Source organism: Ceratotherium simum, chromosome 8 (genome assembly GCF_057802395.1).
Source record: "Ceratotherium simum simum isolate JZ-2026a chromosome 8, ASM5780239v1, whole genome shotgun sequence".
NCBI classification, from domain to species: domain Eukaryota; kingdom Metazoa; phylum Chordata; class Mammalia; order Perissodactyla; family Rhinocerotidae; genus Ceratotherium; species Ceratotherium simum.
Genome location: NC_141907.1, coordinates 63,973,555 through 63,997,341, shown reverse-complemented (window position 1 = coordinate 63,997,341; position 23,787 = coordinate 63,973,555). Strand labels below are relative to the sequence as shown.

Below are 23,787 nucleotides of genomic sequence, written 5' to 3'. Positions count from 1 at the left end.
AACTATATGACATTCTGGAAAAGGCAAAACTATAGAGACAGTAAAAATATCAGTGGTTGCCAGGGATTCAGAGAGATGAATAGTTGGAGTACAGGACTTTTAGGGCAGAAAAACTATTCTGTATGATACTGTAATGGTAGACACACAACATTATACATTTGTCAAAATGCAACAAGGAGTGAACCCTGATGTATACTATGGACTTTAGTTAATAATAATGTATCAGTATTCATTCATCAACTACAACAAATGTACCACACTAATACAAGATGTTAATAATAGGGGAAACTGTGAGGGGGTAGGAGGAGGGGCATATGGGAACTCTCTGTACTTTCTGCTCCATTTTTCCGGAAATCTAAAACTGCTCTAAAACATAAAGCCTATTAAAAAACAAAAACCTCAAAGGTCACCACCAACTCTAATGTTGAAAACTCTGTGGCTAAGTGTGAGTTTGTGCTTGTGTACAAACACTTCAGGACATTATAGAAAGGTAGGAGATAGAGAGGGAAAAGAGGAGTGCCTGAATTATTTTGAAAATTATAGGTGAATGAAACATCTGACTGTAATATTTTTAAAATGCATTTGTTCCTATTTTCAAACATTAAATCTTTGTATGCATTTGATTTTTGCATGATTTCTTTTGTTTTTTTTCTGTGCGTCTGCCACTCTGCTGTTAGTTTGCCTTCCTCTTGATCTGTTTCATTCTGCACTCTGCTCCAATAATAAAAATGCTGATTACCATTGGTATTAATAATAATAAGCCGCCACCACCAAGTATTGATCACTTCTTGCATGCTAAATACTTCACATACTCTCTCTTTCTCCTAATCTTTACAATGCCCCATGAGGTCTGTACTATCATTATTTTAATTTTACAGATGTGAAAACGAAGACTTTAAGGCTTAAGGTAACTTGCTCAAATACATAAAGCTAGTAGGTAGCAGAGAAGCATGAGATTCCAGGTCTGTTTGATTCTAAAACCCTGCCCTGACGCCCTACCCTCCAGTGCCCCCTGTGGGTGTGTGTGCTCACGTGCACACTCAAATGGATGTGCGCTTGTGAATATAAACCTCTGGGGGCCTATGTTTGCAGCAATGCCTCATAAATTTGGTTTTGTAGGTTCAACCTTCATTAAGGTTTTCACCATTAAAAAAATGGAAACCATAATTAGGATAAATTGTTTCCTAGTGGCATTATGCCTCACTTTGACAAATACTGTTTCAACCCTGAGGCTGAAACCATTGTTAGGATTTTCTCACACATTAAGAGGTGTGTACATCAGCTGAAAGAGGCCAGTGAGACATGGCTTCAATCATTTCCTCTCACACACATCTGTGATCATATCTCATCCTTCACCTTACCACCTTTATTATAAAGTCATGAGCCTCTAAAAAGAGACAGCTAGGTGTGGCCCATTTGGTCACAGGAGGACAAATAGTTCAGCAACTCGTCCAAAAGTGGCAAAGATGAAGTTGCAGCAAGTGTTTTTTTTTAAATCCTGAGACTGATATACCTATTTCTGAAGATCATTCTTTTGTATCATGCTTCCTACTTAATTTAAATGCTAACAAAAGAAATATATATCCTTTGGAGTCCAGAAGAAAATAAACATGTTCTTAAAAATGGAGACACTTATAAGGGAAATGAACAATTATTTTATGTGAGATAAATTATCAGAACATTTTCTAATGTATTGTGAAACCTGATCAAAGCACTTTTTAATCCATATACTGACCAAAACAAGATTTTTTTTGTTACATCATTATGTTATGCTTTTATGATTGTGGTTAAACATTATACTGCTTGGTGGCAATGCGAATGTAAAAAGAACAAATCATTTCATGAGGAAAATTGCAATCTCATTGTCTCACTTTTGTTATTTTTAAACTCCCTAAAAATTATTATTGAGCATGCAGCTTATTGGGAAGTTAAAAAATAAAAAATAAAACCTTACGTCTGCCAAAGTCAACAGAGCTTTCCGAAAGTCACCAGATGTTTCAGAACTAATGTCATCTCCAAGACTCTTCTTATATACTGAAACCAAATAAGAATGAAATTAAGCCTTGACAAACTGAAAAGTATTATTATAAAACAGAGCAAAGCTTAAATGTCAACACTGGTGAGGAATGAGTATCTGATAAAATAAATCTTGCCTCTTTTTAACTTCCTGGTGCGCTTCTGAGATGGAAACATTCTTCTGGTAAGTATTATTGTGTGTGTTGTGGCAGATGCACAAGAACAGAAAGAATTGCCATTTTGGATCAAATTACCATCCCTTTCATCTGACAATGGCACTAAGGAATGCATAGTGGGAGAGATTGGGAGGGCAAGCTGCTAGTTTGCCTTCCAATTTCTATTACCTCCTTTTTCCATAGTAAAAGAACCCTGACCTTGATTAAGATATAATGCACACAGCTTAAAGACTACATTCTCAGCTCTCCTCTTAGCTAGGTACAGCTCCATGACTAAGTTCTTGGCAATCAAATGTAGGCAGACATATGTGATATTGCTGGGGAATCTCCTTAAGGGATGGCTCATGCCCATCTTAGTCCCTTCCTCCACCTTACTGCCTGGTATGTAGACTGATACTTGGAGCTCGGGCAGCCGTCTTGGACTATGAAGATAAGGACTACATCTTAGCGATGGCATAAAAGTAAGCAGGAAAGGGCCCGGGTTCCCGAAAGTTTTGAGGAGCTATCATGACAGGCCTAGAATTGCCTATCTCCAGACTTCTTCTACCTATGAGAGAAATACACTTTTACCTTATTTTAGCCACTGTTATTTTTCCGTCTTATTCAACCCAACCCTAATCTTAATGCATACAATTAGGTTGTATTATCTGACATCTCTCAAAAGTAAGAAAGATACCCTAAAACATACTATTTTCCCATAACAAATGCCAACTGTGTGTTCATACATTTTAGTACGGACTAGGTGTAGCTCCTTTTGCATAGACTGTGATGTGCAGTGTCCATTGACTTTTAAATCTCTGCTCTGGGCCGGCCCTGTGGCTTGGTGGTTAAGTGCGCGCGCTGCAATGCTGGTGGACCGGGTTCGGATCCCGGGTGCGCATCGAGGCACCACTTCTCCGTCCATCCTGAGGCCGAGTCCCACATACAGCAACTAGAGGGATGTGCAGCTATGACATACAACTATCTACTGGGGCTTTGGGGGGAAAAAATAAAATAAATAAAATCTTTAAAAAATAAAAATAAAAAAAAAAAATAAATCTCTGCTCTGCTCCATCCATGGAGTAGTGATTCTCTTGGAGCCACTATACACCTGGATGTAGCTGACACCAGACGGCTATTTGAACTCTGCCTGCATTATTATCAAGAATTCTATAAATTAGTCATATGAATGCTTGTCATTTTAAATCAACAAAAGACAATTATAGAACTGTGTTGAGACAGAAACTCTTCCAGCATGATTTTAGTAAGTCTCTTTTATGAAATCTATAATTTTCTAAAGCAATTCAAATAAACAAAATCCACTATAAATATAAATTATCTAAGTAACAATAGCATTTAATAAACATCATTTTACCTAACAGCCATGATATTGTTACATCCATCCTTCACTCTAATTAGAAAAAAATTATAATTAAAAAATATCAAGCCAAAGAATAAAGCTCTCATTTGTTAGAATTTGGGGAAGTATTTTATAATTTTAGAATTATCTGGATGAGACTTTATAGTCATCTCATGCTGCTTCTCCATGCCTCCCTTTACCTCAGATATTTTTCAGGAAATTAGACTAAAAAAATTAAAATTATTTTAATGTAAATTGACAACTATTTTATGCCTTTTGAGGCACAACAGAGTATAGAAAAACAAATGGGATATTTTCATAGTGCAAGAGCCTGAAGCAGAACTTAGAGTTCTCTATCCCTGATTCGGTGTTCTCTCATACACCATTAACACTAGAATACCCGAACAAGTTCAGAATTTAGCTCTCCGTTTATTTAGACTCTATTGTGTCATTGTACCAGATGAGCCAACCAAGGCGTCTGGTCCCTTTCCGAGGGCCAAACTGATAGCCTCCTTCGATGGGTTTCTTATGCACGGGTCACCATTTCACATCATATGACACTGTCACCCTTGCTACAGCTGACTGCAACAGGGTTGGCACCACAGGAGGCCAGTAGCCTAAGAGGCAATCTGGGGGAAGAACTTTGCCCAAAATAATGCTCTCCTCTAGACAGTGCCTTCCTGAGTCCATTGAACCTTCTCTCTTAGACAGTGAACAGAAAAAGAGATAACAGAGTAACAAAGAAGTGGAAAGACCCCCAGAAAGAAGGCACAAAACAGAAGCCAAGAATAACCAGAAACCAGGGGCAAAAAAAAGCCTTGAGCAGACAAATACGTGGCAAGGGGAGAGAAGTTACTTGGTGGAGTCAAGAACAGCAGAAGCGGAGAGGGAAGAGCGCCTGTAATGGAAACATCAGTACAGGGAGCAATGCATGCCTGATGCTGACAGAGCGACAAGACAGGTGAGTCCCTAGGGGACTGCTGTGTCCTGAATCTCTGTGAAGCTGGGGCTCTACATGATTGAGACTATTTCCTTCTTTTACTTCTGTGTATTATTAATCCCTATTAACCAAGGTAACCTAGATGCAGTTCCATTCCTTATAGCCTTAGAGAGCTTAACTCACACAGAAGTCAGGTGTCTGCTAACTTTGAACTATGATCACTTGTCATATTCACAAAACAACAGTCCTAAACGCTACAATTTTCACTTGGCTCTTAAAACTCCAATCTCAATCTTGAGGATATTCATTCAATAAATATTTGAATTTGTCACCCACTGTTCTGGGCACTGGAGATACAGTAGTGAACAAAACAGACAAATATCCCCACCTTCGTGGAGCTTACATCCTAGGGCTGTTTGTACATAAATGCTGGACTCCAGGGAGCCATTACAGGGCAGCCAACTCACAGAGCAGTACCTCCTCTAAGAAACACCAGGAAGTGTCAAACCACCTTGGGACAGAGCCCCTGGCTCTGATGGTTTTTTTTATAGGTAAATCTTATTGAACTGAGGGAACCAAATATTTTAAATACCTACAATGTACCCATTTGTGTCTATTATTGAGCAATTATCCCATCTACTCCGAATTCACCCTTCTGTACCCCGCTTTCTGGAGCTGGGACTGGGACTCTGCAAATTACATTTCTCTTTTGCACCCCTCTTTCCCCCAACTCCCTGTTAGGTTCCACCAATGGCAGGGCTAGAGGGAGACCGGCAGAGGAGGAGGAAAGAGGGAGATGCTATTTGCTTGCTATGCACGTCAGTGTCGACCCAGTGAAGGGCTTTTATCCTGACAGCAGCAGTTGGCTCCAGGCTCCCAGAACAAGTCACTTCGCACCCCCATGCAGGTACCAGCTCGGCCAGATGGAGCCTTTTCCTAGAGATCTCAACTCCAGGTCCTTAAGCATCGCCTCTGAGCCCCCGAGGTACCAACACCAGCTAGGGGGTGCCCCTCCTCTGAGCTTCTCGTTTCTGAAAACCCCAACCTCTTTCTTTTGTTGTCCAAGCCTAGGGGATTAGATCTCTCTGCTACCCCTGTGTTCCCTTTCTGATTTTTCAGGTCTCCAAAAGCTATGTAAGCCATTCTCTATATTAAATGTGCTCTGTTAAAATACCTAGTGTGTTTGTTTCTCTGACTAGAGCCTGACGAGCACATCAACAAAAAAACAGTCACTTACCTATCATTGAGGTATTCACCTTCTAAGGAGAATTTCTCAAAATACCCTCTCTAACACCCATGGGGCCAGTATATACCTTCTTTGGACTTCCACTACAGAACCTCCCTGATATGCAAACATAGAAACCATGGTTCCCTTAAGGTACTCGGAGAAGGTTGTTGTATAATAAAGAACTGGCTGGTCTTTGTCCCTGGTTCCTGGGAGGTAACCTCTAAATCCTTGGAATTTCACAAATAATGAGAATGTCTTTGTTATTCATGGCAGGTCCCATGAATCACACCTGAGTTTATGCTAACAAGACGACTCAGGATGGAGGCTGGTCACACCAGAAAGATCAATCATGTGATTGCAGGGTTGAGGCTTTGAGCCACATGATATCAGCCTGACTGCCAGGGAGAGGAGAGGGACTGACTGGAGATGGAGCTCAATCATGTGGTCAGGGATCCAATCAATCATGCTACATAATGAAACCCCAACAAAAACTCTGGACACCAAAGATCAAGTGAGCTTCCCTGGTGGTTATCATGTGCTGGGAGGGTGATGCATCCCGAGGACACGGAAGCTTTGCATTTGGGACGCTCCCGGACTTCTCCTTGTGCATCTCTTCATTTGACTGGTCCTGATTCATATTAAAGTACAACTATCATTGTAAGTATAATGCTTTCCTGAGTTCTGCGAGTCATTCTAGTGAGCTATTAAACCTGACGGAGTAGGGAGAACCCCTGAATTTGTAGCCATTTGGTCAGAAGTGCATGCAGCCTGGGAACACCTGAGCTTGTGGCTGGTGTGTGAAGTGAAGGTAGTCTTGTGGGGACTGCCCTCTAACTTGTGAAGTCACGCTAACCCTGAGAAGCTAGTGTCAGAATTGCATTGCAGGGGCTTTCTAATTTTTACACAGCTAACAGACTACTAGGACTTTTGCTAATTAATCCACATGCTCAACACATTCTCTAAATGGTTCATCTAATTTCACACACCAAAAATCATGAGGCTCACCTAAGTGCTTTTTAACACATAATATTAATATACAATGATTTGAGTCTCTCATATTAATGAAAATAGTTGATTGAATTAAGCAGTGATTGCCAAGAGCAAAATCCACCACAGCTGTAATGTCATATATGCAAAGCATTCATGCCATTGTTTGTAGCAGTGTCTAGCTCAGATCATATTCAAATTTTCTCTGAAAACCCAGAGAGCTGTAAATCTGAAAGCTGAAAATCTATTTACAATCTATCCTCCTTTTTATGTCTTGCCCTCTCAAAAATGCCTTGTGAAGAAGAGATTGGTTGATTTCTGGGAAAAGCAACACTGCTCATTTATGTGTGTACAGTCATAAAGGTAAGCAGAAAATAAGATTACCTGTGTAGTAGGCTTGTGAGATCTCCTTCATCTGCCTGCCCGTCCTGGTGGTTAAGATTTCAATCAATGCATCCTCATTCGTTCCAGTGCCCTAAAAAGGAAAAGGAAATCTATTTTTAGAACACTTAAAAAACGTAATTTCATGCATTTCAGTATTAATATCTTGTTTCACACAGATGAAAAGAACAGTTTTGAGTAAATCAACATAAGGTCTTACACTGCTCTAATGTAATTTTCTAATTTTCCATATATTTTAGTATTTAATTAAAATGAATCATCTGGAGTTAACTGACATCAAAATTTTCAATAACATTTCCAACTCTAATTTAAAAATCAATCAAATAATTCTAGGAAGAAAAAATAGAAAGGGAAAAAAGCCTATGTCATTCCAGATCAGAAGTGAGCATTCAAACACGTCATTACATTTAGAAAGGGCTCTGCAATTCTTTTGAATGGGTTCATCCTCGCACTGGGTTGGTCAGCATGCATCATCCTCCTCATAAAGCCTCACTACTGTGTGTCACGGGCTCAGTTGGTTTGGGGACTAGTTAACCCTGAGCCTTGGTTTATAGTGAAGTCACTGAATCATACTGTGACTCCAAGAGAAGCCATTTATACTAGGACTTGAACAAATAAAGCCAATGTAGCACAAGGACAGAGACTGAATTCTGTCTTTCTGTGGCAGAGATTCCTAGTTGCCCCCAATATCTCTCCTATTAAAATTCTATTAAAAAATAAAATAAACTTTATTTTTTTAGAGCAGTTTTAGGTTCACAGCCAAGTTAAGAAGACTCAATATCTCTTTTTTCTTCCTTTCTTAGTAATAGAATTCCCAATTTTTAACTTAGCACACGGCTAGCCAAATAAAGACAACATTTCTCAGCTTCTTTTAGAGCTAGGTTTATCCATGTAATAAATTTTGATGGATGGAATATATGTGAACTATCATGTACAATTTCTGAGAATCCTTAATGAGAGGGGACAAATCCTTCTTTGTCCCTTACTCTTTTTAGCTGACTCGGAAGAAAATACAATGGCTGGATCTTGAGCTGCCATCTTTATCCTAGAAGTGGAATCTATAGGCTGAAGATGGCAAAGCCTCAAGATTGAAGGAGTCTGAGTCTCTGATGATGGTAGTACCATGACACCTAGCTCTGCACTGCTTACTCTGAATTTCCTTTGTGTAAGAAAGAAATTTTTCTAAACCTTGTTGGTGAATCTAACCCTTATTATTATACCCGCTAAATTGTCCCCCATGTGGCAGCCACAGAAATGCAATGCTCTGATTTTATTTCAAGAGTGTAGTTGGTTGATAGCCTCCAACTGCCACACCTTTGGATCTGCCACACAGTTCACACTGAGGTCATGCTCTCTCCAGGCTGCTCTCCGCCAACGACTGAGCATGGAAGGAGTACTAGAGCTGGGCCATTTCTGCCCAATGCAGGACTCCTCCAAAGGGCAATGTTTGCTCAGGGGTCCCTCATCAGCCTGCCAAGGCTTTCTCAGAGCTGCACTATACACTGAGGCTCTTCATATCTGAGTGTACTTCCTTCCCTCTCTCCTTTCACAGGTGTCAGATCAGCATTGCAATCTGCAGGTTCACCCCACCTACCCTGCTCTGTCTCTTCTTTACCTTTCACAGGCATTTCCCCTAGTAAATCTCTTGGACATCTAATTCCATCTTTCCATCTGCTTCTTGGGTGCCCATACCTCTTCCACAGAAAAGAAAATAACTCCTATCCCTTACAGAAAGGCAGAATATGGCTTATGCATCAGACCCACACTCCTTCCTCTCCCTGCTTCTGATCAACAAATATGTTGAGCACCTACTTCATTTCAGTATTTCCTCTAGGAACAGAAGAGACAGACTAAGACTGATGAGGTTCCCTGTTATGACGGAAGTCTGTCTTTCAACTGGATGGAAAAAAATAATTAAAAAATGGACAAAAAAATAAACATGATAATTTTAGACAGTAACAGGTGTAATTAAGAAAATAAAACTGAGTGAATTAATAGAAAATATCTGGAGGAAAAGCATTCCAGATGGAAGGAACATCATATACATAAAGACCTCAAGATAGGAACAAGCTTAGAATGTTTGAGGAGCAGAGAGAAAGCCAGTGTAGCAATGTCATTGAATTGGGGTGGTGGTAGTGGGAGGAGAGGGTGTAACGGTCAGTTTTATGTGTCAACTTGGCCAGGTTACAGTCCTCAGTTATTTAATCAAACACCAATCTAGGTGTTGCTGTGAAGGTATTTTGTAGATATAATTAAAGTCCAATATCAATGGACTTTAAGGGAGATTATCCTAGATATTCTAGGTGGTCTGAATCAATCAGTTGAAAGACCTGATGAGAAGAGCTGAGGCTTCTCTGAAGAAGAAATTCCACATGTGGGCAGCATCTTCAGCTCATGCTGGGAGTTCCAGCCCGCCCTTCCTGACAGCCTGCCATAAAGATTTCAGATTTGCCTAGCCAGTCCCATAATCATGTAACCAATTTCTTGCAATAAATCTCTTAATATATATCTCCTGTTCACTGGTTCTGCTTCTCTGGGGAATCCTGACTGATACAGACAGAATTTTAAAAAGTCACAGAGACAGACAGGAGCCAGAAGGTGTTGGGTGATGAAGGTCATGGTAAGGAGACTGGATTTTAAGTATTCAAAGTCACTGGAGATTTATGTGGTAATAGTACAATCTGATTCTAAAAACAACTTTATAGGAATAATTTTGGCTGTTCTGTGGTGAATCGATTTGAGGTAGGCAAAAACGGAGGTGGAGGGACCAATTAGGAGGCTATTGATATGGCCCAGTCAAGAGATGATGGTGGTTGAACTAGAATGGTAGCAATGGAGTCTGAGCGATGTGCGCACATTTTTGACAGATTTTGGATTAGAGCTAATGGACTAGCAGGTAGATTTCAGAACGTTGAAGAGTGAGAGAAAGTGAGGGATCAAAGACAATACTAGGTTTTGTTCTAAGCAATGGAGTTAATGATGGTGCCATTTACTTTCAATGACAACAAAATAGAGAATTTGACACCTCAGGTCAAAAAACAAACAAACAAAATTAGGCTATGACAATATCCTTTCAGCCCAGGAACATATGGGCTCAAGGTTCCACAACTGCTCCCCATTTCAGGGTTGTTCTACCAATTGGAGAGCATAGAATCAAAATGACGTCCAAATCTATCATATTTACACCCATATCTCAAGTGTGCACTGGAAGAAAGTCACTATTTTTGATGACATAGTCAAATCTTGGGCAGACATGGCTTATAGTGGGTTCATACCTTCATGGATTTCTTCAGCTGCTTCGCATCAAACACAGCCGGGGGAGTCACGAGGGCCACCATGACATGCTCAAAGTTGCCAGAGAGATCGCCCTTCAAGTCATCTTTCAGTTCCTAAAATAAAAATCCCCAAAAGGCAAGTGTGAAATACTTTTCCTTTCTCCTTCTCTAGAGCCACCTATTGAAAGATGAACATATGTATCAGTTCAAACAAAAACAAGCCCATCCTCAAGGAATAAACAGAAATGGTGAAAATATTTCTATGGACATTAATCCGCATTTTTGATTGCTTCCAAAATGTTCTATTTTATAGAAGGTTTTCTGAAGGAAAGCCAATGGAGGGGGTTCCATGGTGCCAGAGACAGGAACTGTGTATTAACATGCTTTTCCCAGGTCCTTGATGCTCTCAATGCTTGGGTTGGGGTGAGGGAAGAAGAAGAGGAGAAGAAGCCCTTATAATTCACACCCAGCTTCACTGGTAGGTGCTCTATTCCTGTCTTGCTTCTCAGTGACTGCCAAAGAGAGAAAAGGGAAGGGAAGACAGTGGTTGGGCATTTGCTCTGGTGAGACTGTGGAACTAGGAGGCATCAAAAAGCAGTTTTCTGGCAACAACAGCAGGGGGAACCCTAAATGTGGCAATGGAGCAGACGTGACTTACTGTTACTGGCCTTTGGCACTGTTTTCACACATTACATAAGTACAGCCCATCTCCCCTGCTTGAAGGCAGGTAACATGGTTTCTATTTTCAATATTCAAAGGAGTGTTATTGAATAATTATTTTTCCTGCTCTTGATTATTTTCAGCTATGAAAGAGAGGCTGGCAGCCTCTCAGATTACTATGACAATGTGGGTGAAGACCAGCATCTACCATGCCTCTGGGTGGCCCAGCGGGGCCATGCTCCTCCAAACCAGTGGAATGGAGCCAAGTGTCACTAGCACTGCTTAATTGCCACAGGTGTTTCCTCTCTAAATGCTAAATTCAACCAGCATCTGTCCTCAACCCAAGACTTTCCAACTGAATCTTATTTCACATGCTCTCCTTCTATCCCACCGTGAGAAATGGTTGTTACCCTTCACCTCCATCCTTCTTCCATATTTTGGAAATCCTGAAAGGCCAGTGGGTCATTCATGTTCCCTATACATGGGTGTGTTGCCTTGCCTAGAAGCTTGGCAATTCATTTAATTCTACAAATGTTTATTGGGCACCTGCTCTGTGCTGGACCCTTAAAGGTGAGTTAAACACAATCCTTACCCTAAGAACATTATGCCCTAATAGGAAAAATAAACATATTCAAAGATAAAATTTCAACATAACATGTTAAGTATCTGATAAAGGGAACACAGAGGAGGTGTCTTAATGGAGTCTGGTGGCTTGGAGAACACTGTCAAGAGGTAACGCCTGAGCTACCTTTGGATGGTAGCTAGACACTCGCAGTTCTCACCCGGACCCAATAGCCTGACTGGTCTCTGTTTCCACTCCTTCCTCTCCACAGTTTGTTAGTCACAGCAGCTGAAATAATCTTTTAAAAATATAAATTAGTTTATATGATCCCCTTGTTTACAAACCTCCAATGGTTCCCTGTTGTTCTTAGAATAAAATCTAAATTCTGTACCAAACCCCAAGGCCCAGCATATTCTAAACCTCTCTCCAACCTTATCTCTTCCCTGTGTATCCCTTTACTCTCTACACTCCTGCCATATTGGAACTCTTTCTGTTTCTTAGATATTCCCAGCTTGCTTCTGCCTCAGGGCTTTTGCATTTGCTGTACCTTCTATGTGAAATGCTCTTCCCCCAGATCAAGCAAAGCAGAATCCTTAGTATTGTTTAGTCTTCATTGAGAGTAAGGTAACAACCCCTCACTGACATGTCTTCACCCCTGATCTAAAGGAGCCGTTCACCAGTTGCTCTCTATCATATCATCCTATTTTAATTTTTTCATAGCACTTAGCAATATCTAAACTTATTTTATTTACTTATTTATTATTTTTCAAGTAGTATGTTAGCTCTATGAAGAAGAGAGGATCTGCTTTTTATACCAGTATGTCTCCAATGTCTAGGATATCTCCTGACACAGAGTAGTACCCAACAACATGTGTTGAACAAACAAACAGTGTGGCAAAGACCAAGTCTAACTTGTTCTTGTATAGTTAGTTTCTGGTACTTAGGAAGTTTTCATTTGCTGAATGAATTAAACCTATAATTACATAAAGATTTTAAAATTGGAAGAGGAATTAAAGATCATCTAAGACAGGATTTATCAGATAAGTGGTCAGATAATTCTTTGTCGTGGGGGCTGTCTTGTGCATTGTAGGATGTTTAGCAGCATCTCTGACCTCTACCTACCAGTTTCCAGAAGCATCCCTCTCTCTCCCACCAGTTGTGATGATCAAAATGTCTCGAGACATTGCCAAGTGTCCCCTGGGGAGCAAAACCACTGCTGGTTTAGAACCACTGATCTAAGGCGGCAATCCTCCTTATTTGACAGGTGATGAAATTGCGGCCCATAAAGATCCAGTAACATGCCCAGGTCCATTCAGCCAGTTAAGGGTAAAACCAGGACTCATATTACAGGCTGTTGACTGGATACACAGGGCACTTTCTCTTACACTTGGCTTGAAGCAGAAGATCTGTGGGCACAATCCTTGTGGAGCATCCCTGGTCCATTAGTGATGAGCTCTTTACTGCCTGTTACGTTAATCAAATTGTACCTTTCCATATGCCGCCTGATATTCCTTAACAATCAGCTGCCGCTGTGCCTGCGACCGCTCAGTCAGAACGTTGATGAGTGTTTTCTCGTCAGTTCCTAAACGAAACAAAAATAATTTACTCACCCTCAACCCAAAGATGCTTAATACCTGTCATGAAGAAAAGAAAAATTATTAATGATCTGAAACAAATGTAGAGAGGAAGACATTTTATTTATTTATTTATTTATTTATTTTGTGAGGAAGATCAGCCCTGAGCTAACATCTGCCAATCCTCCTCTTTTTGCTGAGGAAGACTGGCCCTGGGCTAACGTCAGTGCCCATCTTCCTCCACTTTATATGGAATGCCACCACAGCATGGCCTGACAAGCAGTGCATCAGTGAGCGCCCGGGATCCGAACCAGTGAACCCCGGGCCGCTGCAGCAGAGCGCGCGTACTTAACCGCTTGCGCCACTGAGCTGGCCCCCAGGAAGGCATTTTAATTTTTAATTTCCAGGTTCTCACCAGGTTGGAATCTTTATTCCTTTCTTTGCTTGGCTTTGGGAAAAAAAATTAACTTTATTTGTATAGTTTTGAGGGAAGAAGAAAATCATTGTCCAAATATTCCTATCTGTATATGATAGGAGAAGTAGCAAAAGGAATGCATTGCTTTTGAACTAGTTTTTTTCACCCTTATGAGGTTCAATTACTGTCTTGTCACCTTTTATCTTACTCTTATCTCCAAACTTGATATCAGAATCTTTTTTCCTCTAGAAAAAAAGGAACCAACATTTATTGAGAACCTGCCGTGTACTAGGCACCTTTTATTCATTGTCATAGTTAATATGCACAGGGGCCTGGGCAGTAGCTATGATGTCCTAAAAATGAAGACACTGACACTTAGTGTCTTGAACCCAGATCTCTGACTCCAAAACATATATTTCTCTCTCTGGTCCATTCCTCTCCCAGGCATTCCAGATCCACATACTTAACAACATGTTGTAAGTAAAGGGCTGATGCTGGCCTGCCTGAGAATGACCTCAAGGTCACTATTTTGTTGGTAATTATAGTATTAAGATAATGTGGGAAGTTGTGTCAGCCTCCTTTGTAGTAGAGAACTACACCTGGGTTGGGGAGCTGTGTCGGTTTGCACACCTCGGGCCTGCATGACTAGAATGGTATAGAAGGTCAATTGGAACTCAAGGCTCAACTTCTCTGTGTTGAGATGACCCCCATACACTTTGGCTACACATGCCTGTGGCAATGGTACACACTCTATGTCACTGATGGGGCAAAAGAAACTGTGTACTTGGCTAGCCCCTGGACCTCCCAATGAAAGATGCTGCCCCACTGTATCTCTGGTCTTGTATTCTTCTACATAGTTAAGTAACCATAGAATTAGATTACAGCGCAGTTGTGCCCTGTGAGTCTGGTTGTCACTTGGACCTGTAACGGCATCTGTGTTGGTACACAACTAGATACCTCCAATTGCACAAGTATCTCAAACTCAGCATGCTCCAGGTTGAATCCATTCTATTTCCTAACTTGTCTTTCATTCTATGTTCCCTCATCAACGATACCACTATAGATACAGTCATCCAACCAAAAATCCTGGGAGTCACCCTAGAATCCTTTCTTTTCCTTACTCCTTACATTTTAACAAGTATCTGCATCTCTTGAATTTATCTTCTCTGCATGCCCTTTGCCACTGTGCCCTCATCATTTTTTTACACAGAAACTTCAACAGCCTCCTAACTTGACCCCCCCTATAATTCATACTGTATATTACAGCCTAAGTAAATACTTTTAAAATGCAATGTGATCATGTCAGTCCCTTGGTTGAAATCCGAATGGCTGTCTGTAACCGTTAGGATGAAATTTAAGCCCCCTAGCTCGTATACAAACTCATTAAGATCTAGCTCCTGCCTCATGTCTCTGTTCTAATTTTCCGCGCATTCCCTGCATCTATATACCCCATACCCCTAGACTCCAGACATAACTAACTACCTGCTGTTACATGTAGTTTGTATGCCAGGCAGTTTCTCATCTCTTATTTTTGTGCATGCTCAAGACCAGGAACTAAACCAAGCTGCCTCATGCTTCAGAGACTGGATCTGACACATCCCTAACGCAAATACCATTATGACACCTGGCTCTGGGCTGAGAACACGTCAGGAGTGATGCTCACAAACAAAAACCTCCTTCTCAAAGAGGGCCTGTAAACCAAAATGTAAAAATTCGTGAAGAAACATAACGTTAAGAAAGAAAGACAAGCAATAGAATTTAAAGACCATCAATTCATTCAATTTGACATTAACCTCATGGAACAGTCCACTCAACACTGAGTACAAATGGGGAAATCAGAGATAAATGAAGAAATAACTTGCATGGAAAAAAAAAAATGAACCCCAAACAGGCAGAAATAAGATAACATTACACTGATATAAAACTCTAATAGTATATTTCACGGAACTCGACAAACTGACACTAAAATTCATAGGTGAAGGCAAAGAGTCAACAATAGCTCTTGCCCTACTAGATACTATGTCATTATAAAATTATAATAGTAATTATGACAATGTAGTATTGAGACAGGGAGAGACCAATGGAATGTAAAAGAGAACAGAAAAATACAGAAACTTATAAGACAGAGGTGGCATTACAAATCAGTGTGACGAGGATGAACTCTTCAATAAATTGTGCTGGGACTGTTAAGTAGCCACATGAGATAAACTAAAATTAGATACCTTTAAATACCATGCACAGACATTAATTCTAGGTAGATTAAAGATCTCAATGTGAAAAATCAGATTGCAAAAATTTGGGGAGAAAATACAGGAGAATATCCTTATGAGCTCATTCTAGAAAAGATACAATAAATAAAATCATAAAGAAAAATATTGTTAAACTTGATTTCACTAAAATCTAAAAGTTGTATGCAAAAAAATTACTATAGTCAATGTTAAAAGAAAACCACCGACTAGGAGAAGATATTTTCATGGCTTGTAATTAAAAAAAATGTTTTGCATCCAGAATTTATTAAAAAAAATCTTGCCAATCATGAAGACAACTCAACTGAAAAATGGACAAAAGATATGAAGAAGTAATTAATGGAAGAGAAAGCAAATAAACAAGAAAGGATGCTTAAGTATCAGTAACAGGGGAAGGGGAGAAGGGAGGAGACAAACACAGAATGAGGTATAATTTTAGACCCACACAATTAGAAAAGATCAGAAGTATGACCTTAGCAAGCATTGGTGAGAATATGGAGCAATATATGAAGAGGTCTCATACATTGCTGGTAAGAATGCCATATTTGGCAATATTTCTAGTTAATTTGAAGATAAACATCCCCTTTGACCTAGAGATTCCAATTGTTGCATTCTAGAAAAATGCTAGCAAATGTGCACAATGGGACATAAGCAGGACTATTCAATGCAGCATTTTTATATTGTAATAGAAAAGAATTGTAGGCAATTTTATGTTCCATCAATATTCCCATTTTATGATATAGTAATTCAATAGACTACTATACAGTTAAAATTAATGAACTAGAGCTAAACTTATTAACATGGATAAATCTCAAAAACATAATGTTAAGGGATAAAAAAAATTGCAGAAGAATGTACACAGTATGATTCCATTTTATACCGTTTGAGACCATGTAAAACAAAATGTACATACAGATGTAGCTATGGAATCAAAAGTTTCGTGGGAATAAACTCTAATTTAGGAAGGTGTTTATCTCTAGGGAAGGGGATGGGAATGAGATCCAGGAAGAATCAACATGGATGTACATGTAACGATTTATTATTATGACTATTATTATTGTTGTTGGTAGCAGTGATGGTGATGGTAGTTTTAGCATTAAGTAAATATGGCAAATATTAAGATTTAATAAAACTGGGTTCCCTATACTTTTCTTCATTATTTCACAACGTTTAAAAGTCCCTTACAATTTCTCCAATTGAGTAAGCCAACTTGGTCAAACTGAACCTATGCACTCTTAGACTGTAATTTTCCTGATTTGCTTCAACATTAAGAAAGGAATTGTAAAGCATTACTCACCAATCCCTCTGATTGCCTTACGAATTGCTTCAGCATCCACTGATGGGCTAAAGCCTGGATAATCTCTCACGGTCCCCCGTTGTCCAACCTAGAAGGAAATATTTGAAAATCCTACTACTTCAAAATGACATCTTTGTTTATATTACACATGCATGTCCCCATGTGCATATTGGAAACATATAACAATCCCATAACTTGCACACCTTCCTATCACTTCAGGAGTGGTTCCCGAGTCTCCTGTCCCTAGACATGCAGGAGTACGACAGCTACCACATACACAATGAGGCCTCTCCTTTTTTTCTCTTGTGAAACAAATTAGAAATATAAAACATTCATTCTCTAGAGAAATGAAGTGTGTTAATCCTGGTCACTCTGAAAATATTTAGTTTAAAGTGGCATCTGCATGAAAGCAAGGAGAGGGAATTTCCTACATTCTCTTTGTTTTCAAGTGGTAATTCAAAGCTCTTTACTGCATCTCATACAGAAGTAATTGTGGTTTACAGACTTCAAGATGTTTTAATTAATGTTGACTATTGTCCTTGGGGAACCCTACAATAAAGGATCCATAAATGAAAACCCCATTAGGACTGTCTGTTCTTAAGCTTTGTTTAATGGATGTGCAACTGTGGCTGATAAATTCCCTTCTGAAAGCTCCAATGACATAAATCTTCAGGAATAGCATGGAAATGAAAAATGCCGTGATACTAATTTTAAACACATAAATCAGAAACAGAACAGTAAGCTGGGAAAGACCATCCTACAGACAGAATAAAATATCTTAAAATTGCTTAAGAGACTATAGAACAGCCACAAAGATGTTGAGAAAAATTCAAGTAAACACGTACTTACAGCATATGGTATTTCCTAACTCTTTGAATAAAAGTCTGTCTTTACAGTAATAATGTTTTCTTCCTAAACTGATTTTCCTATCCTGCTACTGAGTAACAGTGGCTCCGTTATCTTGTGTTACTATGGCTTCATTTCGGCTCTCCTGAAGTGCTTAATATTTTCATGTAAAGATATTATCTTGTCACATTAAAGTGAATGGAAAATTAATGTTCTTCCACAGTAAAAAATGATGGTCTGTTGATTAGATTGAACAATTTGTTTCAGTACAATCAAACATCATTTAATTTTAAAACATCCAAAATAAAGAGTTTTGATTCTAAGAAAGTAATTATAATGAGTTAGAAACTAGATGTGAATGTGCCTGATCTAACACCTGTAAGAAATCAATCGCTTCAACATAATCTTTGGAGAATTCTCTTCTCCAAGGCTTAATAAATATTTTATGGATTCACAGAGCCAATTGGCTTCATTTCAGTTCTATCCACCTACCAACTTTAGTGTTTATCTTAGGTGTCCACCTTCCACGTGTGGCATTTCAGAGGAACCACTACAATATTAGAGCATTTGAGTGCTTCATGCCCAGGGTACTTTATATATGTTAATTGTAACCTGCATGTCAGCCCTGATGAATGAGTAACAGTGACATATTTCACACACTAGACACCAAGGTGTAAGAAGATTGGAGGATTTGCTCAAGTCCACATAGCTAGTTAAGCAGCAGAATCTGAATTTGAATGCAGTCATGACCATTCCAGCCCATTCCTAGTCTTTCTTGAAATGTAGTCTCTGCACCACCTGGGGCGATTCTTCAAAATGCATATGCCCAAGCCCTGCCATAGACATACTGAATCATACTCTCTAAGAATGAGGTGTTAAGGTAGATGCTACATGTTTAAGAAGCTCCCCAGGTAATTCTGTGCCACACAGATATTTACATGGTTGCTTCTGAATACAAGAGGACAAAATTGTAGTCAGATTCTAACTATTTATGAATTACGAAAACCCAGGGTTTTCATTCTAGCTGTGACCTTTTCACTGCCCTCTACTACCTACACATCCAAATATGCTGAAATTCCAATGTGCAAAATTAGAGAAGAGTGAAATTCCAATCTGTTAAAACAACTTGCTACCTGGTAAGAATTAAATGGAAAACTACTCGTTTTCTTGAAAGAAAAAAACTACACACACCAACTTGAAAAATGGCATGGGGATTCTGAAGTGGAATCTTAGCGAAATCTTTCAAACTGCTTCAGTTATTTAAATGAGCAGTATTATTCATTTGATAGACTTGATTGTCCAGAACATTCAGAGATATTTACATGACTTACAAAAAAAAATTTTACCGTAAAAGAAATTAACAGAATCTTTTAAACTAATACATGCCAGGCAGTGAACCAAGTTCACTTATTTACCGACATCATTTTTAACACTTACAATGACCTTAACAAGGTGGATTTTATTATTTCCACTTAAAAATGGAAGAAACTTGATCTCAGAGAGATTATTTACTTAACATAACCCTGCTACTAAGGACAGCCCCAGAATTTGAACCCACTTCCTTGTGACTAAAATGCCCTGTGCTCTATACCACATGGTAATGCCTCAGGGGATTCCATATTAGGGGTTCTCAAAGTGTGGTTCCCGGATCAGTAGCATCAGCATCACTCGGAAACTTATTAGAAATGCAGATTCTCAGGTCCCACCCCTGTCTTACTGAATCAACAACTCTGGGGCTAAGACTCAGGATCTGTTTTAACAAGCCCTCCAAATGATTCTAATGCATGTTCAAGTTTGAGAACCACTGCACTGTTTCATTCTTAGATGCCCAGAAACAGAAACAAAAATGAGCAAACAAGTCATAGATTCTTTTATGGGTGTGGAAGAAGAATTTGATGATGAGCTCATTGTTTCAGGAATGTTGGCATTTTTACAGCCAAACAAAACTGCTTGCATCTCCTGCCTCACTGCAGGCTTAATTCCTTGACATTTTAGTTACTAATCAATACTTGACTTAGTTTATTTCCACTAACCCTACGACCCTAACAAAGTGTCAGTGCTAGTGTAGGACATCGCATGAACACTTGGCAAAGCCTTTTTTTTCCCCAAAAAAATCATGTTTGATCAGATTTCCATCCACATCCCTTAAACACATTTAGTTGCTTTCTTTTTCTCAAACTTGACCTTCAGATGCCCCCAAAGGGAAAAGGATCCCGAAACCAGTTGGCAAATAAATTAAAGCAAGGAATGTCTAAATAAAGGGGGAAAACAACAGGAGTTCTTTACATTAATAACAATTGCTGCTACTAACTATGTGCCAAGAACTGTGCTAAGCACGTTTCCTGCATTAGCTCATTCAATCCTCATGACAAACTTACAAGGCAGATCTAATAAATGCTCTTCACAGATGATGATGAAACTGACCCTTAAGTAACTTGCCCAAGCTCACACAGCCAGCAAGTGGTCAGTCTCACCAGTCTTTGCTCCTAATTACTAGGCTAGGCTGCCTCTCACTTGATTCACCTTCTTCATGTCAATATAATTTTCCCTGATCTTGTAAAATTATCCTTTGGTGGTCGGTCATGGCATGGGAGGCCCTAAAGCCATTGGTGTGGCCAAGCGGGGCCTGGGGAGCTGTCTGCTACTACCCCTGAGAGAGGCCAGTCTGTTCTTGACTCACAAAAGCCAGTCATACCTCCTTCTTCATGCAAAGCTCACTGGGCTTGCAAGAAGTTAAACATTTATGTTCAGAAGAATGAATGAAAGAGAAAAACACAACGTGCCAATCCTGTTGACAAGAAACATATTTAAAGCCAAATGTTCCAGAGCAAGAATAGCAGCTGCTGCAGGTACATTTGGAAGGTGAGGCAAAGCCAAATCACTCATCACTTCATAAAGCCCCGTGAAGGCCGTATCCAAAAATTAAGCTTTCAAATCAAAGCCTCATATAAACCTCCAGGACTCAGGAACTCGCAAAGAGCCAGAGAGAAATGATCGCTCTCTGCTCAATGTCAAAAGAGTCTGCTGGGTCATGAAGGTTTATGATAAAAGGAAAAACGGAATAGACTAAAAAAAATAAAAGCAATCAAAACTTTGGAAAATGTAAGACTTCTAGCTCAATTTTTCAAGTAAAAGGTGGTTTTCAAAACCAAAGAAAGTTTACTGTAAAGGGCCCTGAAATGAAATATGGTCAAAAGAGGCGGGTGTTATGGGTTGAACTGTGTCCCCCCCAAAAAAAGATATGTTGAAGTCCTAACTCACAGTACTTCAGAATGTGACCCTATTTGGATATAAGGTTATTGCATGTCTAATTACTTAAGATGAGGTCATACTGGAGTAGGGTGGGCCCCTAATCCAATATCACTGGCGTCCTTAGAAGACAGCCGTGTGAACCCAGAGACTTACAGGGAGAAAGAGATGTGATTATGAAGGCAGAGCTTGGAGCTGTGCAGCTGCGAGCCAAGGAGCACCAAAGGTTGCCAGTCAACCACTAGAGGCGAAGAAAGAGTCCCCTCCAGGCTTCTGGGGAGAATGGCCCTGTCAACACCTTGATTTTGGACTTCTAGCCTCCAGAACGGTTAGAGAATAAATTTATCTCGTTTTAAACCACCAAGTTTGTGGTACTTTGTTACAGCAGCCCCAAGAATCCAATACAGCAGGTAAGATGCCAGAGAAAAGGATTAGTGACCACTCTGGTCCTGCAGGGCAAATACTAGGGGCCTTGTCTCCTCCCACAGGCTGGCAGTAATCACTAGACAAACAGAAGGCTCCCCATCACCCCTGCAGGCTCTCTCCAGCCCAGGGGCAGCAAAGAGAAGCAGAGGATGGGGAAAGTAGGCATTGGTGTCTCACGGACGCCTGACTGAAGCGAGGCTGACACAATGGCTTTGTTTGCAATGCGACCAAGAGGTCCAAATGAGATGTTTGTATTTCTTCTTGTGCTCACTCAAATGAGAAAAGATTTGTACTTGCCAGTTTTTCTTTTCTAAATACAGTGATTTCATCAAGGGAGTGTCAGAGCAAGAGCTTTGGAATGTGATAACAGAGAAGGGTATTGGGCTGGAGTAGAAAGATGAACGTGATTCAGAAATTGGGGAAGATAGGGACAAACAAGCAATTGGTGTTGTGTTTTTCATGAAACACAGATTATGATGAGGAACCCTGATTCCTCAGAACCATGAGTTACTCATGGCTAACCCAGCCGTACCCCTGCCTTCTTTTGGCTCCTGGACCTCACCCCCGGGCATTCTTCCTGCCACTCCAGCTTACATTTATCCTCCCTTGTTGGCTCCTCCCCTTTGCCTGACCTCTACAGAGTAGGTACTTCTCAAATAGAAAGTCTCTGTCTCTTTTCTTTCCTTCTAATCCCGCTGTGGGTTATTTCCTCCACTGCCCCTGCTGTATGCAGACAACTCCCACACTTATATCTCCAGCCTAGACTTCTATATTTTGAACACTGGTCTTGTATATTCAATGTCTACTTGATGTATCTGTTTTTATATCTCACATATCAACTCATTATTTCCTCTCAAGCTGATTTCTTCCCCCATGTAACACTTACATGGTGCCTACTTGTGTTTTACATGTATCTGCTCATTTAATCCTCAGAGCCACCCTATGAGGTTGGTACATAATGATCCCCATTTTACAGGGGAGAAGACTGAGGCACAGAGAGGTAAGAGACTTGCCCAAGGTCACACAGCTTGTCTGTGGCACAGCCAGGATTCGAATCCACGCAATCCAACTCCAGTCTCTGCGCTTGTCCCCAATTTGCTCTTCTCAATCTGCCCCCTCCCTCTAACCACCAACCACCAGAAACCCAGGAGCCTCCTTCGATTCCTTCACCTCTCTTTCCCTCCAAATCCAATCCATCAGCAAAACCTGTTGAGATTATCTCAAAAATATAATCTCATGCACTTCTCTTCCCCATCTTCTTTGCCCCAATTGTTGTCCAAGTCACCATCATTGCTCCCCTGGACATGGACACATGCAGTAGTCTCCCCTCCCACTTCCCTCTGTTGTCCACCTCCAACTATTTCCCACAGAGCAGCCAAGGGATCTGTGAAAGATCTAAGTCAGGTCAAGGCATTTCCCTACTGAACACCCTTCTCTGACCTCCCATTGGACAGTGAACAAAGTCCAAACTCCTTGCATTGGTCCCCATGGCCCTGCATGGTTTGGCCCAACCTCCCTTGTCACCCTCACCTGGAGTCACTCTCCCCTTTGCCCACCACACTTCAGTTCTCTGAGGCTGGCTGATATATGTTGAATTCTTTCTCATCTTAATGCCTTTGTTCATGCTGTTCTCTCTATCTGGAATGTTTTTCCACCTTCAGTCCTCTGCTTAAAGGCCATCTTCTCTGACAGGGCTGCCTGGCCACTTGACCCAAGTGGGTCCTCTCCGATTAGTCTCCATCTCAGCAACCTTTACCCTTTAGGGCACTCGACATTCGGTAATATCTCTCGTTTATACCTGTGTCTCCACCTCCTCCAAAACAAAGTTCCAGAGGGCAAAGACCTTTTGTTTTACTCACTACAGTATATCCAGCTCCTAGTCCAGGGCTTAGTCTCCAGACAGGGGCCTAATAAATAACTGTGAATGAGTTTGCTGGCAGTAGGTGGAAGCAAGACAGTGACGTCCCAAGGTGTGGAATGACTCCAATGTCTCCACTAGACAATTGGCTGCCTGATGAAGTTGATTCCTTCGAATATCAATAGTCCCGAAATCAAAGTGACCACTGTATCCTGGGAGATTTGGGAGATGTTAGGAATATTTCAGTGACCACTTTCAGCACCGCGGGCTATTCCAGTCTTTCAAAGCTGG

General features: G+C 40.3%; 1 protein-coding gene across 2 annotated transcripts in view; it reads right to left on the bottom strand.

Annotated features, from left to right (window-relative positions):
• ANXA3 (annexin A3) overlaps nucleotides 1–23,787 on the bottom strand; it is a 59,611-nt gene that overhangs the window by 23,667 nt on the left and 12,157 nt on the right. For both annotated transcript variants that reach the window (XM_004430868.3, XM_087434479.1), the window contains exons 3-7: nucleotides 17,118–17,205; nucleotides 13,073–13,167; nucleotides 10,364–10,477; nucleotides 7,071–7,161; nucleotides 1,955–2,034 (exon numbers count right to left, since the gene is read on the bottom strand). In XM_004430868.3, coding sequence (XP_004430925.1) covers nucleotides 1,955–2,034; nucleotides 7,071–7,161; nucleotides 10,364–10,477; nucleotides 13,073–13,167; nucleotides 17,118–17,205 — 468 coding nt within the window. The remainder of the gene's footprint in view (nucleotides 1–1,954; nucleotides 2,035–7,070; nucleotides 7,162–10,363; nucleotides 10,478–13,072; nucleotides 13,168–17,117; nucleotides 17,206–23,787) is intronic.